Here is an 18,392-nt window from a genome sequence, read left to right as displayed (position 1 = left end):
TTATTTTGATATATCACAGTGAAAGATTTATCGTCCTCTTTTTTTTTTTTTTTTTTTAAAAAAAAAAAAAAAAAAAAAAAAAAAAAAAAAAATTAATGTTATAAAGAATAGAGCATACAGAGTTTGGGAGCCTGTCTTAAATTTTTCAGCTTATTTAAAGCTAAGCTAAATGGCATTTAATACCTGCTAGGCTTGGTTTCAGCTTCCTTTATTCCCTTTGACATGCATGGTTAGGACAATTTCTAATCATTTGTTAGTAATTAAGTATTATTTTATTAAATATTACATTATTACTTGCTGGGCGTGGTGGGCACATGCCTTTAACCCCAGCACTCGGGAGGCAGAGGCAGGCGGATCTCTGTGAATTCGAGGCCAGGCTGGTCTACATAGTGAGTTTCAGGCCTGCTAAGGCTATAGGGAGACTCTGTCTCAAAAAAAAAAAATTACATTATTATTACTTACCAAAAATTATTAGGTAATATTGCTTGTCAGGGAACATTCATGGGATTCTGAAAATGGGTTCTGGAAGGTAACAAAGGAAGAACTACTTTGAACCTCTTGGTTTACCCCATCAGTATAGGTCTAAGTTGGGTGTGGTGGTGCATGACTTTGATCCCAGCACTTGTGAGGTAGAGGCAGGTAGATCTCTGAGTCTGAGGCCAGACTGGTCTACATAGCAAGTTCTAGGCCAGCCAGGGTTATATAGTGAGACCCTGTCTCAAAAAAGTAAAAATAGAAAAAAAAAAAAAACCCCAACACACACATGTATTGTTTCCATCATGTCTGTTTTCTGTATGAAACTGGTAGTATATAATTTTAGACATTTTTCATGGTTCTTTTTAAACTTATTTTTCCAGTTAATCCTGTTGCTTTATAGCAGTGAACAAACAAGTTTGTGTGACTTTTAAATTTACTCTTTAGTGTTTATAATACTGTAGCAGATATGGGCTTTTCCCCCTTTTGCTTTTTCACTTAAAGGTATACTTTAAAAAATAATGCAGTTGGGAGCTGGAGAGATGGCTCAGCGGTTAAGAGCACTGACTGCTCTTGCAGAGGGCCTGGGTTCAATTCCCAGCACCCACACGGCAGCTACAAACCATCCTTAACTCCAGTTCCAGGGGAATCCGAAGCCTTCTTCTGACCTCCGCTCCATTGAACAACATGGGTGCACTCATATACATGCAGGCAATACACTCATACACATTAAAAAATAATAATAAAGTTTTAAAAAATGCAGTGGGGCTGGAGACATGACTCAGCAGTTCAGAGCACTGGCTGCTCTTGTAGAGGACCCAGATTGAATTCCCAGCACCCACATGGCGGCTAACAACTGTCCTAAGCCCAGTTCCAGGGGATCTGATGCCCTCTTCTGACCTCCTCAGGCATTGTACAACATGGATGCACTTACATACATGTGGGGAGCCGCCTGCCATCCCTGCAGACGCCATTACAAGATGGCGCTCACATCCGGTTCATGCTGAGCAGTAAATAAGTCAGTACGCATGCCCGAAGTAATTTTCCACCTTCTAGTCTCTGCCTACCTCGTGGCGTGATATGGGCTGATGAGTTTGCGCACTGTTGGGGCTGGAGAGATGGCTCAATAGTTAAGAGCACTAGCCAGCTGCTCTTGCAGAGGACCTGGGTTCAGTTCCCAACTCCCACATGACAGCTAACAGTCATCTGTAACTCCAGTTCCAGGGTATCTGATACCCTCTTCTGACCTCCATGGGCATTTCAGGACACAGGTGTTTTACACATACATGCAGGCCATACACTCATACACATAAAATAAAAATAATAAAATATTTTTTAAAATATAAAAAATGCAAGTCAGCATTCCTTTTATTACTAGATTACATTATATATGTAGTTTTATTTCATTCATCATTATTGTGTGTGTGCTTGTGTGTTTGATGGGGGGTTTTGGGTGCCATGCTATGCATGTGGAGGTGGGAGGACCACTTTGTGAAGTCAGTTTTCTCTTTCTACCTTTACTTGTCAGGATTACAGGGCAGGTACTTTACTCACTGAGTCATCTCACTGGTCCACACATTACACTTTTGATTTATTAAAAGCAATTTCTGATTTTTATAGACTTTGAGAAGTACTAACAGTAAAAAGATGAAATAATCTAAACAGTTATTTAGAGAGATAACTATTATTAATATTTTGTAACTCCATCTAATTTTTGTTTGTTTGGTTTTGGTGGTTGGTTGGTTGTTCGGTTGTTTGGTTGGTTTTGGTCTTTTTGAGATAGGGTCTCCTTGTAGCCCAGTTGACCTGGAACTTCCTATGTAGACCAGGCTGGCCTCTTATCTCACAGAGATCCACCTGCCTCTGCCTTCTAAGTGCTGGGATTAAAGGCATGCACCACTACGTCCAGCTCCTTCATCAGTTTTTATCAATATTTCACTATGGTGAATATGAAATTTTAATTATTTTAATATTTGTGTGTGTATGGGGGAGGGGGGGAGAGAGAGCATGCACGAGAGAGAGAGAGAGAGAGAGAGAGAGAGGAGAGAGAGAGAGAGAGAGAGAGAGAGAGAGAGAGAGAGAGAGAAAACACATGCCACAGTACATATCTGGAAGTCAGAAGACAACTTTCAGGAGTCAGTTCTTGCCTTCTACCTTGTTGAGGTAGGATCTGTTTTGTTACTTCTGCTGTGCTGTGTTTTCTAGGTTTAGCTGGCAGATTCTCCTGTCTTTGCTCCTACTCAAAGTAGGAGTGCTGGGATTACAGGTGTATGCTGCTATACTTTTTACGTGAGTTCCAGGGATTGAACTCAGGTCCTGAGGCTTGTAAGGCTTGTGGGAGCATAAGCTTTTACACTGAACCATCTCCCTGGTCCTGCAATTTTGTAATCGCTTCTTTTTTTCATTTACTATATATCATTTTCTCATGTCATTAAATAGTTTTCAAATTTTTTTGTGTGAGTGTCTTTTTTGAGACAGGGTCTTCTTGTAGCCCCACCTGTCCTGGAACTTACTATGTAGACCAGGCTGGCCTCAAACTCACAAAGATCCATCTGCCTCTGCCTCCCAAGTGCTCGGATTAAAGGTGTGCGCCACCACGCCCAGCCCAAAATATTTTTAAAATAAACATTTTTTTATTGTGTGTGAGGGTTTTGCCGCCACTAAATACATGCACTTGTGTCATGCAGTGCCCACAAAGGCTAGAAGAGGTCATCTGATTCCCTGGAGCTGGAGTTATGGATGATTGTTTTTTTGTTTGTTTTGTTTTGCTTCTTAAATATTTTATTATTTTTATTTTATGTGTATGTGTGTATTGCCTGCATGTAAGTAAGTGCACCCATGTCGTGCAATGCCCACAGAGGACAGAAGAGGCTGTCGGATCCCCTGGAACTGGAGTTACGTACAGTTGTTAGCTGCCATGTGGGTGCTGGGATTTGAACCCAGGTCTTCTGCAAGAACAGTCAGTGTTCTTAACCGCTGAGCCATCTCTTGAGTCCATGAGGTATGGATGATTGTTACCTGTCATGTGGGTACTAAGAACTGAACCTGAGTCTTCTGCAAGAGCAGCCAAATGCTCTTAACCTGCTGAGCCATCTTTCCAGTCCCCCAAATGTTATTCTTAACATCTTTTTCTTTTCTTTTTTTTTTTTGTCCTTTAGATAAAGTCTCACTATGTAGTTTCTGGTTGGCCTGGACCTCACCATATATACTAGTATAACCTTGAACTTTGGGAAATGATCTGCCTGCCTCTGCCTCCCAAGTGCTGAAATTACAGGCTTGTGCTACCAGACTTATACATTTTTCTTAAGCACTTAATTTAATTCCTGTTCTTTTTTGGTCATAAATGTTACTAGGAAAAATATTTTAGCATGCAGATATCTAAGTTTCTGGTCTGTTGTTGGACTCCCAGAAGAGTGATTTATTCAAAGATACAAAGCATTTTAAGACAATATAAGTATTGCCAAACTATTTCCCAGAAATATTGCTCGAGTATATACTACTGAAAGTACTGTGTAAAGGTGCCTTTTCTAATTCATATTTACTTTGCAGTCTATTGTCCTAGAATATAGATCTTAACAGCTGAGGTTTGTTAAGGGTTTAATTAAGGATTAACTTGACAAATACCTCCCTTTCCCCCATTTTTAGCTCTTGAAACAAAAACTACAGAGTGCCCTTTATGTTATTTAGATGTTAAAAGGCATAGAATTGATTGTGTCATCACATACATAACTGGGTAGCATAAAGTAGTCATAAATATGTATTTGTGTCTTAAATGTATATATAGCATTAAATATGTGTGCTGGGTAGCTTTAGTGTCAACTTGACATACCTGGGTTGAGGGAGCCTCAATCGGGGAATCGCCTCTATTGGACTGGCCTGTGGCCATGTCTGAGGGGCATCTTCTTGATGAGTGATGTGGGAGGGCCCAGCCCACTGTGGGTGGGGCCACCCCTGGGCAGGTGGGCCTAAGCAGGCTGAGCAGGGGCCAGAGGAGCAAGCCAGTAAGCAGCATTCCTCCATGGCCTGTGCTCCAGCTCCTGCTTTCAGGTTCCTGCCCTGAATTCCTACCTTGGGGTCCCTGATGAACTGTGACCTGGGAGATGTAAGCTGAATAAACCCTTTCCTCCCCAAGTTGGTAGTGGTCAGAGTGTTTTGTCACAGCAATGAAGAACAAATCAGGACAATATGTATATTGCTTTAAATACCTGCATAGCAAATGTTCTGTGAACTCAGTAGCTTTCTGCAAAAATTTAAGGAATAAACTTGAATATTGACCTTATTTATTAAATATGAAATCACTACATATTTGTTGGTCATTAGCTGTGTTATGAGAGATAAGACTAAAGTTGTAACCTAGATCTGTTTACTCCATTTCCCCTTTGATCCCACATAATACAGTGATTCTCTTTTTACTTGTGAAATTAAAATAGCCTCCTCATAGTCACCAATATGCACCATTTCACTTCTTTTCTTTAAAATTTCTTTTTAAATTATTTTTATTTTATGTGTATGAGAGTATTGCCTGCATGTATGTAATGCACCTGAGTCATGCAGTGCCCACAGAGGTCAGAAGAGGGCATCAGATCCCCTGGAACTGGAGTTGTGGATGGTTGTTAGCTGCCATGTTGGTGTTGGGTATCAGTCCCCAGTCTTCTGCCAAGACAGCCAGTGCTCTTAATTTCTGAGCCATCTCTCCAGCCCCTCTTTTCTTTTTTAAATTGAGACAAGGTATAGCCCTGGCCAGCCTGGAACTTGCCATGTAGACCAAGCTGGCCTTAAACTCACAGAGATCTGCCTGCTTCTTCTGGAACCTGCAGAAGGCCCCAGTTTAATTCCCTGAACCCATGTCAGGCAACTTACAATCACCTGCCATTCCAGCTCCAGGGGATCGAACACCTCTGACTTCCTTGGACATTTGCACACACATGTGCACACACATCCATATCATTAAAAATAAATATTTTAAAAAATCATGTGCAGGCTTGATGGCTCAGTGGTACTTGCTGCCAAGCCTGATGACCTGAGTTTCAGCCCCAGTACCCACATGGTAGAAGGAGAGGACCAACTCCTGCAGGTTGTCCTCTGACTTCCACACAATATACACTGCTGTGTGCACACACACGCATGCACACACACACACACACATACACATACATAAAATAAAAAAATAATAATTCTCTAAACCTTGGGTTTTCTCTTTAATATTTTATTATTATGTGTATTTTAATGCAGATATACATAGTGTGCATGTGATGGTCAGGTCAAGTGATTTTACCTACCGAGCCATCTCACTAGTCCTAATCTTGAGTTTTCTTAACTTGTCTCCCAGTATTCAGATGACTTTCACTTTGGGGAAAATCTAGAATTTATCATTCACACTCTATTCTGGTTGCTTTGAGTACATGAGCCTTTTTCCCTGCAGACTTTGACCTGTAAGGATAACCTTCTAATACATCTCTGTTTTCTGTTTTAACATCCTTGGTGGAAGTATCTCATGTATTCTTGGCAATGTCTCTTAATTTGGGTATCCCTCTCATTGTTTATTGTTTAGTTCTATAAAATTCTTACATTTCATCCTGAAAAATAGATCAGGAGGGAGACAACACAATGAATGTCGTGCCCGGACATGCGATCTGCTCATCAAGCTCCAGTTACAGATGAGCTGTGAGTGACGGCATCATTAGTCAAGATTTCATTTTTTGTCTCTGTTTTTTGTGTATAGAAATATGTTACTTTTTGTTTTTGAGACTGCATCAGTTTGACTTCTCTCATAATTAAAAATTTAAGTGTCATATAAATATAGCTAAAAACATTCTTTATATGTAGGCAGTTGATGCAGAGGACAGAGAATTAAGGACAAATTAAAAAGATGTCAGTGAAATTTTTAAAATGGGGAGACACATTCTTACCATTGGTAAATATTTAAATTGTCTTTAATGCAAAAGTGATGGAAATGACAGGAGAATAAGGGAATGATTTAAGAATGCCTGGGCATTTAAGAAATGTAAGAAAGACTTCTTCCTTCTATTGTGATCAGGAAGACGAAAGCTAGCACATTGGAAGCAGGAAGTCATATTAGGAGCTGCCAGTCTAGTATTTAAGAGTAATGAAAAGGCTTACTTCTGTTAGATTTTTTTTTTTCTTTTTTGGTCTTTTTGAGATTTTTAATGCTTTCTCTCCTAAAGTTTTCTTCTTTTTAAGAAGGTGTGATTTTTTTTTTTCATACCAAATTCCTACTAAGGATTCCTCTAAAAATTTGAAAACCATATATTGTAATGTGGTTTTGCAAGTTATAATTGTTAAGGTTTGAAATTTGTGGCTTGAGGAGAATTGTTCCAGAATTCATTTAATCAATTCTTGTGCCTGTGCTCCACCCCCCCCCATCTCAGCCAGAATGCTTTTCTTCCTCTAGATAAGTGGAAAAAGGAGAAAATTTAGCCCCAAATAATAGTCAAGATAAAAGCAAGACATTCTAATTCTTGTGTCCACTTCTAGCCCTTAATATAAGTAGATACAAGAGAACCTTTTCAAAATAAAGTTCTGACTCTGCAATTACATTAGGAAAAGAGATTCTGGGACTAGGAATGAGTGATCTCTAGCACAGCTGTTAGAAATGTTTTCAGACAAATTAATTGCTTTCCAGAGATGATCTGAGTTTTCAGTCATAAATGGCCTTGATTTTTATATTTATTTGTTTTTATTTACTCATTTTTTTATACTGTGTTGTGGTTCTGGAAAGTACTAAAAAATAATCATGTATTTAAAACAAACAAACCAGAAAACCTCCTTGTCCTGGGGCTGTGTGAAGAAGAATGGAGCTCTCATTTCCTAGTATCCAAACATCAGCTTGAGCTAGCCTCTCCTAGGAACAGAATTTATTGAAGCAATTTATCCTGGCTAAATGTGGCATAAATCTGTGCACACGTATGTACATACAGAGTCTATTCCATTACAGCAGTGCTGGAGCATCAGTTTCCTTCATAGTTAGACCATGTTCCTATCATGTTGAAGGATGACCAAGAAGCCCTTTTATTTTATGGGGCACCCTACAATTTTAAACACCGATTAATTGTGGAATTAGCAATTGGACAACCAGAAATACTGGTTTCTAACCCCAAAGTGAGTCCTAAGAGAATAGGACTATTTGCCCTCTGCTTTTAAGCATAGTTTCTGGTTACCAGATTCATTCTAGCATGTTAACATTTTATTTTAATGCAGGCCTGACTGAGATTGACCTGACATTTTGGTTTATCTCCAGTATAAACTTTGAGATCTGGCTGCAGTTCTGAAATCATTTCCAGTCATACTCAAACGGTTGTTCCTCACCTATCTTCCCTGTTCACATTTCTGTGTATGTCTTTCTGTGCTGTGAAAGGCTATTTGAAAATGTCCTTTAGGAGTTTGCTCTGTAACACCTATTTTTATCCTTCCCATTTTTTCCTTCAACCCTTCCAAAATATTGTTTATCTTTCTATCTTTCAGGAATATTTTACTGTGATTTGCATTTCTAATTGTTATTCATCTCCACCTGTATTTTTATTCCTAGTTGGAATATAAGAAATTTCCCCAACATATTCAGGTTGTACTTACTGTTTTTGACAAAGAATTTTGATCAACATTTCAAGAGTTTAACTTCAGTCATTTAAAAAAGCAGTATAAATTCTCTTAAATTCTTCAGAGATATAGAGGGATGGATGGTGGTGCCTTTAAGTGCATTTCTTTTATCTCCTGCAGCAGCACACATCTGTTGGCTACACAGAGCAAGAACTCAGTCCGGCCGAAAGCAGCACAAACAGCCGGAACATATTCACCCAGTAAACCCCCAAAGAGTCGACATTTGTTTTATTGCTGCTTTTAAAAACCTAGCCATAAATAGAATGGGGGGGGCACTGATATCTCTCCATTTGCCACAGACAATTGGTTGGGGGAGGAGGAGGAGGAGGAGGAGGCTCCCAGTGGGGAGGGGAGGTTTTTATTTTTATTTTGTTATTAATGAAAATCATTTCCCATGTAGTCCAATAGGATGGGTGCTTTGTTTTCTTTGGCAATAATCTGGGATAAACGACCCTTGCCAACAGTCTCATAGTCTATACACCAGGGAGCCAGATTATAGCCCTGTAAAATGGAGCACCCCTCCTATAATCCCTTAATTAATTAAATGACAAATTTTGGTCTTCTGTAGTTCAGAAATATGGCTTCCGCATCGGGTGTTCAGTGGATTTATTGACATAGGGAACTGTACTGGTTGTAATTCAGCAGACTGGAGAAATGTGTTATATTCTGTAGCAGAAAGAGGGAAAATCTAGTAAAGGCTTGAAATTCCTTTGACTATTTAAGTGTAAATTTTTCTAATTAAAAGTTTCAGTTGAAGCACATTAGATCATATGCCACCTGTCTAATGGGTCTCCCCAAAGTAGCCTGTATTTACAGCTTTGATAGATGGCATTCTTGGAACACCTGTTTCTAGGCTTGATATTTTTGAAACACTTTTTTTTCCTCTCAAGCATATTTAACATAACTTTTCCCCTACTTCCCCCCTCCTCAGCTCTGCTCTGCTCTATGAAATATGGGAGACGACAGACCGTTTGTGTGCAATGCCCCGGGCTGTGGACAGGTACGTTTACAATATACTTTATTGTGGATACTTCGTTGTGAATCAAAGTGGCTGTTTTATCACTAAGGCAAAGAGTTTAAAGCCGGTATTTTACGTGATCACTGGAGGTAATCAGATCAGAGGATTTGCAGTGTGTAAATCCAGGTTATGAGGAAGTGTAGGCACTCTACTGTAATGAAATCTGCCTTGCTTTCTTCTATATTGTTATTCTACTGATATTTGTTCTCCAGCACACAGTATTGGAGAACACATGTTACTCTTTCTTCCTTTCTAAAGCTGTCCATCTAAATACAAAGCAAGTTTAGAAATGTCTTCTCAGCCTTCATGTATATAAAAATCTGCTTAACATATTTGGAAAGTAGGTTAAGAATGCTCCCATTCATTATAAAGCCCCCAATTCAGAGTCTGTGTGGATTTTTCAAATAAGAAAAAGAAGTATTTCTTTTCACTGTTAATTCAGAAAAGTCTTGTTAACAGCTAAGGCAGATATCCTATGTAGGAAAGACAAACCCAGCATAGAACTTGAGATCCAATAGTATTATACAAACGTTTTCCATCTGATACCATGAAATATATTGTTCTGTATGTCAGCTACTACATAATTGTTTGCATGTGTGTGTATTATATGTCAGATTTTTTTTCATCATATACTTTTTTCATAAAGTGATTTTGTTGAAATTGCCTTGTTTTTTAATTTGTGCATTCTTAACTCATCTTCCTAGGTCTTTCTGTAATGTCATCTTTCTACAATGAAAAAAAAAATGAATGAAAGCTTTAACTGACTTCATTTTATAGAAATTGAACTCTGTTCAGCTAGGAATATGTCATGTGACTGTCCAGTGACACTCACTGGTGGTATGTGAGATTGCAGACTGGTTCTATTAAATATTGTAATTATTTAAACATCAAGAAGAGCTAAGTCCTAGAGGTCCCTAAGAATTGGAATTTGAGAAGTAGATGAGATAGAGGTGATGACAAGAGTAGAAGGAAGGTTCCAGATCTTAATAAATGCTGAAAAATGCAGATAAGACACTTAACAAAGCCATTGTATCCTTTATATTTTGTAATATTTAGCATTTAGCATCCTAGGATGTATTTTATTCCTTGTCAGAGCTTTTTTACTTTTTCTTTTCTTCACTTTTTTTGGGGGGAGGTCCTTTTTCAGACAGGGTCTCCCTGTAGCCCTAGCTGGCCTATGCAGACCAGGCTGGCCTGGAACTCAGAGAGATCCACCTGGCTCTGCCTCCCAAGTTCAAAGGCATGTGCCACCATACCCGGCCCCTTGTCAGAGCTTTTAACTTTATTATTAACTGCTTCTACTTTAATTTTCAAATATCTTTATTAAAGTATATATGTGAAAATGATCCCTCCAAATTTTTTTGTGTGAATTTCATGATACTGTTTGCTATGACTCCTAGAACTGATACCTAATACCCTTGCACTACTTGAAAAATCTGAATTTTGGGTTTTTGGGTAAATTTTTTTCCTCTTTTTTTTTTTTTTTGTCTTTTTGAGACCTGGTCTACCTGTAGCCCCAGCTGTCCTGGAACTCGCTATGTAGACCAGGCTAGCTTTGAACTCACAAAGATCTACCTGCCTCTGCCTCCCAAGTGCCTGGGATTAAAGGTGTGCACCACCATTCCCTGCCCTATTTTCCTCATATTTTTATCATTTATTGTTTAAGGTACACAAGCAAGGTCTTCTCAAATAAAAATGAATGATAGAAATAAGGAATACATAAGAAAGACACCTTGTAAGTTCTCCAAGGAAGAAAAATGGAAATAGCATCTCTTCAGGCTATCTTACTGGAAAAGAGTAATATTCACTGAAATTTGTGTCTGTTTATTTGTTTTTTGTTTTGCTGTAAAAAATATTTTATGCCTGGCCTAGTGGCACACTCCTATAATCCTAGCACTTAGGAGGTGGAGGCAGGAGGATCAGTTGTTTGAAGTTGGCTTCAGCTGTATACTAAGCTTGAATCTAGCCTGAGCTACATGAGACCTTGTTTTGTGGGAATGGTTCACACCTATCACCACAAAGGCAGGAAGGTCACTATGTGTTTGAGGCTAGCTTGTGCTACAGCTGGCAAGATGGATGAAAGACTGGAAGTACTTGCTCCAGAAACCTGACAGCCTGAGTGTTATTCTGTGTCCCATGATGGAAGGGTGGGAAGAGAGAATGGACTCGCTAAAGTTGTCTTTTGACCTCCACATGAACACTGTGGCACATACACACCTATACTTGCACAAACATCTTAAGCACACACAATAATAACAAACAAAAATAAGGCTTATAAAAGTTTTATTTATTTTAATACTAGAGATAGGAAAATAGTAAAGACTTTTGCTTTGACTCTTACATGTTTGTTGGGGTTTGTTTACTGTAAGTTTTTGTCTTCTGCTTTTCTTGTGCATTTATGAATTCTGTGTTGGTTTCTTGTTTTTATACATAAAGCTTTATTCAGGGACTGGAGAGATGGCTCAGTGGTTAAGAGCACTGGCTGCTCTTGCAGAGGACCTGAGTTTGATTCCCAGCACCCACATGGCGGCTACAAACCGTCCTTAACTCCAGTTCCAGGGGAATCCAAAGCCCTCTTCTGACCTCTGCGGCATTGCACAACACAGGTGCACTCACATACATGTAGGCTATACACTCATACACATAAAATAAAAATAATTTTTTAAAAAACAAAAAGCTTTATTCACCGTTAACTCCTTGAACTCACAGAGATCTGCCTGCCTCTGCCTCCCAAGTGCTGGGACTACAGCACCACGGCCTGGCTTGAAAGCTTTTTTAAAAATATCTTTAAAAAAATATTTATTTATTTTTATGTGTATGAGTGTATTGCCTACATTTAAGTGTGTAAGTGCACCCATGTCATGCAGTGCCCACAGAGGTCAGAAGAAGGCATCGGATCCCCAGGAATCCACCATGTGGGTGCTGGGAATCAAACCCAGGTCCTCTAAGCCATCTCTCCAGCCCCCAGAAAGCTTTGTATCCCTAGTCGGAAGGTGAGTGTGGAACTTGGAACCTGAGGAAATTATTCCATTCTTTTGGAATAAGTTATTTGTTTCATAGAAAAATGATAGAAAGCCACAATTTAAGAGTTTGGTGGCAGCCGGGTATGGTGGGGCACATCTTTAGTCCCAGTACTTGGGAGGCAGAGGCAGGCAGATCTGAGTTCGAGGCCAGCCTGGTCTACATAGTGAGTTCTAGGCCAGCTGGGACTACAGAGAGACCCTGTCTGAAAAAGACCAAAAAAAGAAAGTTTGATGGCAATATAATTCATCCCTTTTCCTTCTTTACACATTAAAACTATGTTCATTCAAGTGAGAGTGTAGGTCTCAAGTTATATTTAGTCTCTTTCTAAATTTTCTTCCAAGACCTGGTAACAAATAGCACTGGAGGAGCTCTCTACAAATGTACTTGTTTTTTTAAAAAATATTTATTTATTTAGTTATTTTTTTATGGATAGAAGTGTATTGCCTGCATGTATGAGTGCACCCATGTCCTATAATGCCCTCAGAGGTCAGAAGAGGGTGTTGTATCCCCTGGAACTGGAGTTACAGAAGGCTGTTAGCTGCCATGTGGATGCTGGGAATCCAACCTGAGTCTTCTGTAAGAACAGCCAGTGCTGCTGAGCCATCTCTCCAGCCCCTACAAGATGTACTTACTTGTATATGAAATAGTGAAAATGTGGCAGAGAAGACAGATTTGGTAAAGTTAGCTGTTATTGGCATGCCTTTCGGCTTTCCTAGATCTTGAGAATGACTTCAGTCTGGAACCATTCTGAGGCTTTTGAGTTGCTTGTAGTACATTTGCCATTGACTCAGATTATTTGTTCCAGATATGTGTTGCATAGCAAGACTCTATCTCAAACAAACAAACAAACAAACAAACAAACAAAAACCACCAACAACAGTGCCTTCTACCAAGTAGAGAAGGAAGGAAATGAAAGGAAATTATAATTTGAGAGTTCTTAAAAAGTAATCAAAGAGAATTAAGGGAGTTTTACATTGTTTTTGTATCTGTACAAACTTTACTCTATGCACCCTAAACCCAGAAATCATACTGTAGTTTAATATTAAGGAAAAGTACAAGGAAATTGTACCTAAAATAGACAAGTATATTCTCCACTACATAATCAAAACCACCAGGCTTTCAATGGATACATAAACATGTTTTGGTTGCTAGGTCTTTAATGGCTGTTATTTTTGGATTGTGTTCATGATCTGCTTCTCAACAGTAAGTCTGATGTGACACAGCTGAGTTCTAAATATGCTACATGTACTTCAAAAAAAAATGCTGAAGGTTGTGCTGTCTGCATTTTACGTGAAAAAAATGATAGGCTTGTTGGCCCTCTTATTCCTATTCTCCTATTGAGACTGTGTCTTTTGTAGACCTCTGCACCCTTATGAAGAGGAACTTGGGGAAAACAATTCTTGCTAAAACCTCTCTATGGAATGTAGTACTGGGAGTCATTAGTAGAGCTGCCTCCTGAGAATGGGTTAGTGTTAAGGCAACAGTGCTCTGGATACCTTCCTGACAGAGGACTAGTTGGAGTTGTATGGACTTTTGAATATTTATAAGGTACTATCTATTTAAGAGCCCAATGCACTTGAGCACACCTGTAATCTGAGCTCCCTGGTAAGCTAAGGCAGGAGGATCACAAGTTCAAGGCCAGCTTAGGCAATTTACTGAGACCTTATCTCAAAAAATGAAAAAGCTGAGGTGTAGCTCTGTGTCAGAATGCTTGCCTAGTATTCTAAGAAAAGAAAAACCAATCCATTTAAAAACACTAATTATAAAACAGCTTTGCTGGCACTAGAGAGATGGCTCAGCAGTTAAGAGTACAGACTACTCTTACAGAGGACCCAGGTTCAGTTCCCAGCACCAACATGGCGGCTAACATCCATAACTCCAGTTCCAGGGAATCCAATGTCTTCTAACCTCCTCAGGCATTGCATGACTCTGGTGCACTTAGACACATGCAGACAATACACTCATACACATAAAATGAAAATAATGATTTTTAAAAAACAGCTTTGCCTTTGTGTTCTTGTTAAATTAATAGAAATATAATTTGGTACTGAATCTAGGAAGTCTTGTAAAAAATTTTTTTGTTTTGCAACGGGTCTTTATTATATTGCCCAGGTTGAGCTAAAATTCCTGGTTTCGAGTGATCCTCCTGCCTCAGCTCCCAAATAGCCCAGACTACATTTACATATCTTCATATCCTGTTTAGTCCTGGAAGTTTTTGATATTTTGGGGTGGCACTCTTACTTCAAGGTTGATTATAAAACCAATAGAATGAAAGCAAGCATACATACTGTGTCACTATCACTAATCTTATATTTGAGATGTTAGTTCATGTGCAATTAGATAACTTACTTGTTGCTGACTTTTGCCTCATTTTTGTGTGCGTGTATGTACATGCACGTGTGTATGCATGCAGGTGGAGGCTAGAGGTCAACCTCAGGTGTCATTCCTTGGGATCCATCCATCTAGGCTTTTTTTTTTCTATTTTATTTATTATTTTTATTTTGTGTGTATGAGTGTATTGCCTGCATGTATGTGAGTGCACCCATGTCATGCAATGCCTCGGAGATCAGAAGAGGGCTGGAACTTGAGTTAAGGATGGTTTGTAGCCACCATGTGGGTGCTGGGAATGGAACCCGGGTCATCTGCAAGAGCAGTCAGTGCTCTTAACCACTGAGCCATCTCTCCAGCCCCCATCTAGGCTTCTTTTCACAAGCTTTTTTTTTTTTTCTCCATATACATTAGACAGGATGGTATAGCTGCTCATGAAATTTTATTTTTATTTATTTAATTTTTATTTTTTGGTCTTTTTTTGGGTCTCCCTGTAGCCCCACCTGTCCTGGAACTCACTATGTAGACCAAGCTGGCCTTGAACTCACACAGATCTGCCTGCCTCTGCCTCTCGAGTGCTGGGATTAAAGGCATGCGCCACCACGCCCAGCTTTTATTTATTATTTTTATTTTATGGGTATGAGTCTTTCGCCCACATGTATGTAAGTGCATCCATGTCATACAGTGCTTCTGGAGGCCAGAAGAGGGTGTCTGATCCCTTGGAACTGAAGTTATGGATGGTTGTTAGCCACAATGTGGGTGCTAGGAATTAAACCCAGGTCTTCTACAAGAGCAGCCAGTACTCTTAACTACTGAGCCATCTCTCCAGCCCAAAGACTTTTTTTTAATTGAGAATTTCATACATGCATATACAATGTGTTTTGATCAGATCTACCCTCCATTCCCTCCCCTGTCCCCACTACCACTTTTCCCTTCCAACTTTATGTGCCCTCTGTCTCTCTCTCTGCCTCCCTCCATCCCTCCCTCCGTCCCTCCATCCCTTCCTCCCTCCCTCCCTCCCTCCATCCCTCACAGCATCTCACTTTGTAGCCCTAGCTGGCCTGGAACTTGCTATGCGAACCAGGCTAGCCTCAAACTCCAAAGAGATCCACCTGCCTCTACCTCCTGAATACTGGAATTAAAGGCCTGCAGGACCATGCCCAACTTTTTTTTAAACTTGACTGAGTCCTTTTTCTGCTGTTGTATGTGCATGGATGTAGGGACACCTACTAGAGCATGGTTATCCTTTCAGGGGCTGAACCCTGGAAGAAAACTTAATCTCCTGCCTCCAGCAGCTGATTGCCAATACCTTCTCAGCTAGCTGTAGGACTTCAAGAGCCCCTCCCCTGCCCATTCTGAGATTTTGGGTGGCTTCATCTTGTGTAGGTTTTGTGCATATAGTCACAGCTGCTGTGAGTTCATGTGTGAAATACCCTGAGACAGGGTCTCTCATTGGGGCCTGGGGATTGCTGGTTAGGCTAGACCGGCTGACCAGCAAGTGCCAGGGATCCTCTTGTCTTTACCTCCCCAGCTCTGAGATTAGCCCCAGGGATCTGCGTGTTTCTACCACCCCAGCTCTGGGATTACAAATGGGAGCCACCCTACCTGGCTTTTTATGTAGGTGCTGGGGATCAAACTTACATCCTCATGCTTGCATATCAAGCACTTTACCAACAGAGCTATCTCCTCAGTTTTTATCACCAAGGAATGACCAGATCAGCCATCCTCTGGGGGACATGATCCTGGTTTACAGAACAAATTATACAGATTTAAATAGATTCCATTATCAAGTCTTAAGTAGAACTAGGTCATATTAATTTAGCATGTAGGATGTCTTATTTTCTGAAGAACAGGACATTTCCTCTGAGGAAGCACCACTCCTGGACAATATTTCATTGTCAACCCTGAAAAGGCTTTCTGTTGTAGCTACTCGGTATCAGTTCTGTTTTCCTTTTTTGTTTGATTGGTTTGGTTTGGTTTGCTTTTTGTTTTTTGGGGTTTATTGGTCTTTTTGAGACAGGGTCTCCCTGTAGCCCCAGCTGTCCTGGAACTCACCATGTAGACCAGACTGGCCTTGAACTCACAGAGATCCGCCTGCCTCTGCCTCCTGAGTGCTAGGATTAAAGGCATGTGCCACCACGCCTGGCTTGTTTTGTATTTTTGAGATAGAGTTTCACTATGTAGTCTGGAACTGGCTGTGTAGTAGACTAGACTGGCCTCAAACTCACAGAGATCTGCCTGCCTCTGCCTCTTAAGTGCTGGGGCTACAAGTGTGTGCTCCCATGTCTCCAGCCAATTCTGTCCCTTTAAGGGAAAATGATTATTTCACTGTCAAGTATGAGCCTAGGTATTTACGCTTAAGACTATTTCTTCTCTCAGCGTACGTTTAGTTCCAGATTGAGATTCTCTTAGTGTTTCTAAGATACAAAATATACAATTAACTCCTAGACTCCCAGGGCTTCAGTTATATAGGGTGTTTGAGGCCAGCCTGGGTTAAATGAGACCCCATCTCAAAAAAAAAAAAGGGTGGGGGTGGCTGGAGAGATGGCTCAGCGGTTAAGAAAACTGGCTGTTCTTGCAGAAGACCTGGGTTCGAATCCCAGCACCCACATGGCAGCTAACAATTGTCTGTAACTCCACTTCTAGGGGATATGACAGCCTCTTCTGTTCTCCACGGGCATTGCATGACACAGGTGCACTTACCTACATGCAGGCAATACACACATACTCATAAAAAATAATAAATTAAAAAAATAACAATAGCATCCTAGTTGTGATGGGATTGAGGCAGCTTCTACCACTGTATCTTGTCATAGAAAGAATAATGTTTATGGTGCTGTTGTCCTGGCTTCATTTGGCATTTAACCAACCTCCAAAGCTGTTTATTGCCTTGTATCCTCTGCCTCCATGAACATTATCCCTTAAATCTCTATTGCTCTGTAATATATGAGGCAACAAATAGCTCCTATGATTGGTTAAATGCTGGCATGCTACAAAGGTATATGTTTTATTGCCTATGTAACACAAATCTACAGAGATTATTCCTGTTGCCCCAGCTCTCCCATTAGAAGGGCCAGACTCGTACTATGGGACTCTGAGTCTTTCATTCTCTCTCTTTGGCACCTTTCCCTATTACCTGGCATTAGCACAAAAGAAAAGCAAAGAAGAATGAGTTGATGTTGATTACTAATTCTTTATGTTAGGGGAGTATCATAAATTGGAAAATAACCTGGGAAGAAATGGCTCTGGTAGGTAAATGCCATTGTGGTAGTATATCCTGTTTACATGCTAGGACAGGTGAAGGCAATTTCAGTCAAACAAATAAGCTGTTCTTCCTTCCCTCCTGCCAAGAGTTTTTTTAAAACTCAATTTTTAATTTAATAATTCATATTTCATTCAATAATTTATCCAGTTCCCATCTGGTAAAAGTGAATGCATGCTGTCAGGCAGCTGAAAATACATTGCATTGTACACAATCAGGCCAAATGTTAACCTTATTTTTTTATAATTGTTGATTTTTCAGTACTTCCAGTCCACTCTTGAGAATGCCGTAGTTTTATGTAGCCCTGTGATGAAAGTAGGCCATAGTTATGTGTCATATGTACAGAATTGGAACTAGGATTTTTTTAAATGTTTAGAGGTGTTAAGAGTAAGAAATTGCTGGGCGTGGTGATGCATGCCTTTAGTCCCAGCACTCGGAGGCAGAGGCAGGTGGATCTTTGAGTTCAAGGCCAAGCCTGATCTACATAGTGAGTTCCAGGACAGTTGGGGCTACAGGGAGACCCTGTTTCAAAAAGACTAAAAACAACAAAAAAACAGAGTGCAGGAACAGTTGCATAAAGTACAGACAGAATCGAGCCTGAATCACTTCAGAGGTGATTGGAGTTCTTAGATATACCTAGGCACCAGAGATAAGGAACAGAGACACCAGAAT

The 18,392-nt window shown here is 40.0% G+C and overlaps 1 protein-coding gene across 5 annotated transcripts in view; it reads left to right on the top strand.

Moving 5' to 3' along the window:
- Positions 1-18,392, top strand: part of Atf7 (activating transcription factor 7) — a 124,888-nt gene that overhangs the window by 18,153 nt on the left and 88,343 nt on the right. For 4 of the 5 annotated variants that reach the window (XR_003850462.1, XM_008838814.3, XM_008838822.3 and 1 more), the window contains one exon: positions 9,020-9,088. Coding sequence is in view for 4 of the 5 variants with exons in the window: in XM_008838814.3 (XP_008837036.1) it covers positions 9,041-9,088 (48 nt within the window). In the remaining variant the exon portion in view is untranslated. Of the gene's footprint in view, positions 1-6,117; positions 6,139-9,019; positions 9,089-18,392 lie in introns of those variants that run through there. The other variant, XM_029566404.1, reaches the window with a different exon arrangement.

Source organism: Nannospalax galili, unplaced genomic scaffold, assembly GCF_000622305.1.
Source record: "Nannospalax galili isolate Female #2095 unplaced genomic scaffold, S.galili_v1.0 scaffold251, whole genome shotgun sequence".
In the NCBI taxonomy this organism is placed as follows: domain Eukaryota; kingdom Metazoa; phylum Chordata; class Mammalia; order Rodentia; family Spalacidae; genus Nannospalax; species Nannospalax galili.
Note: the sequence above shows the minus strand (reverse complement) of the source record. Positions and strands in the feature narration are given on the sequence as shown.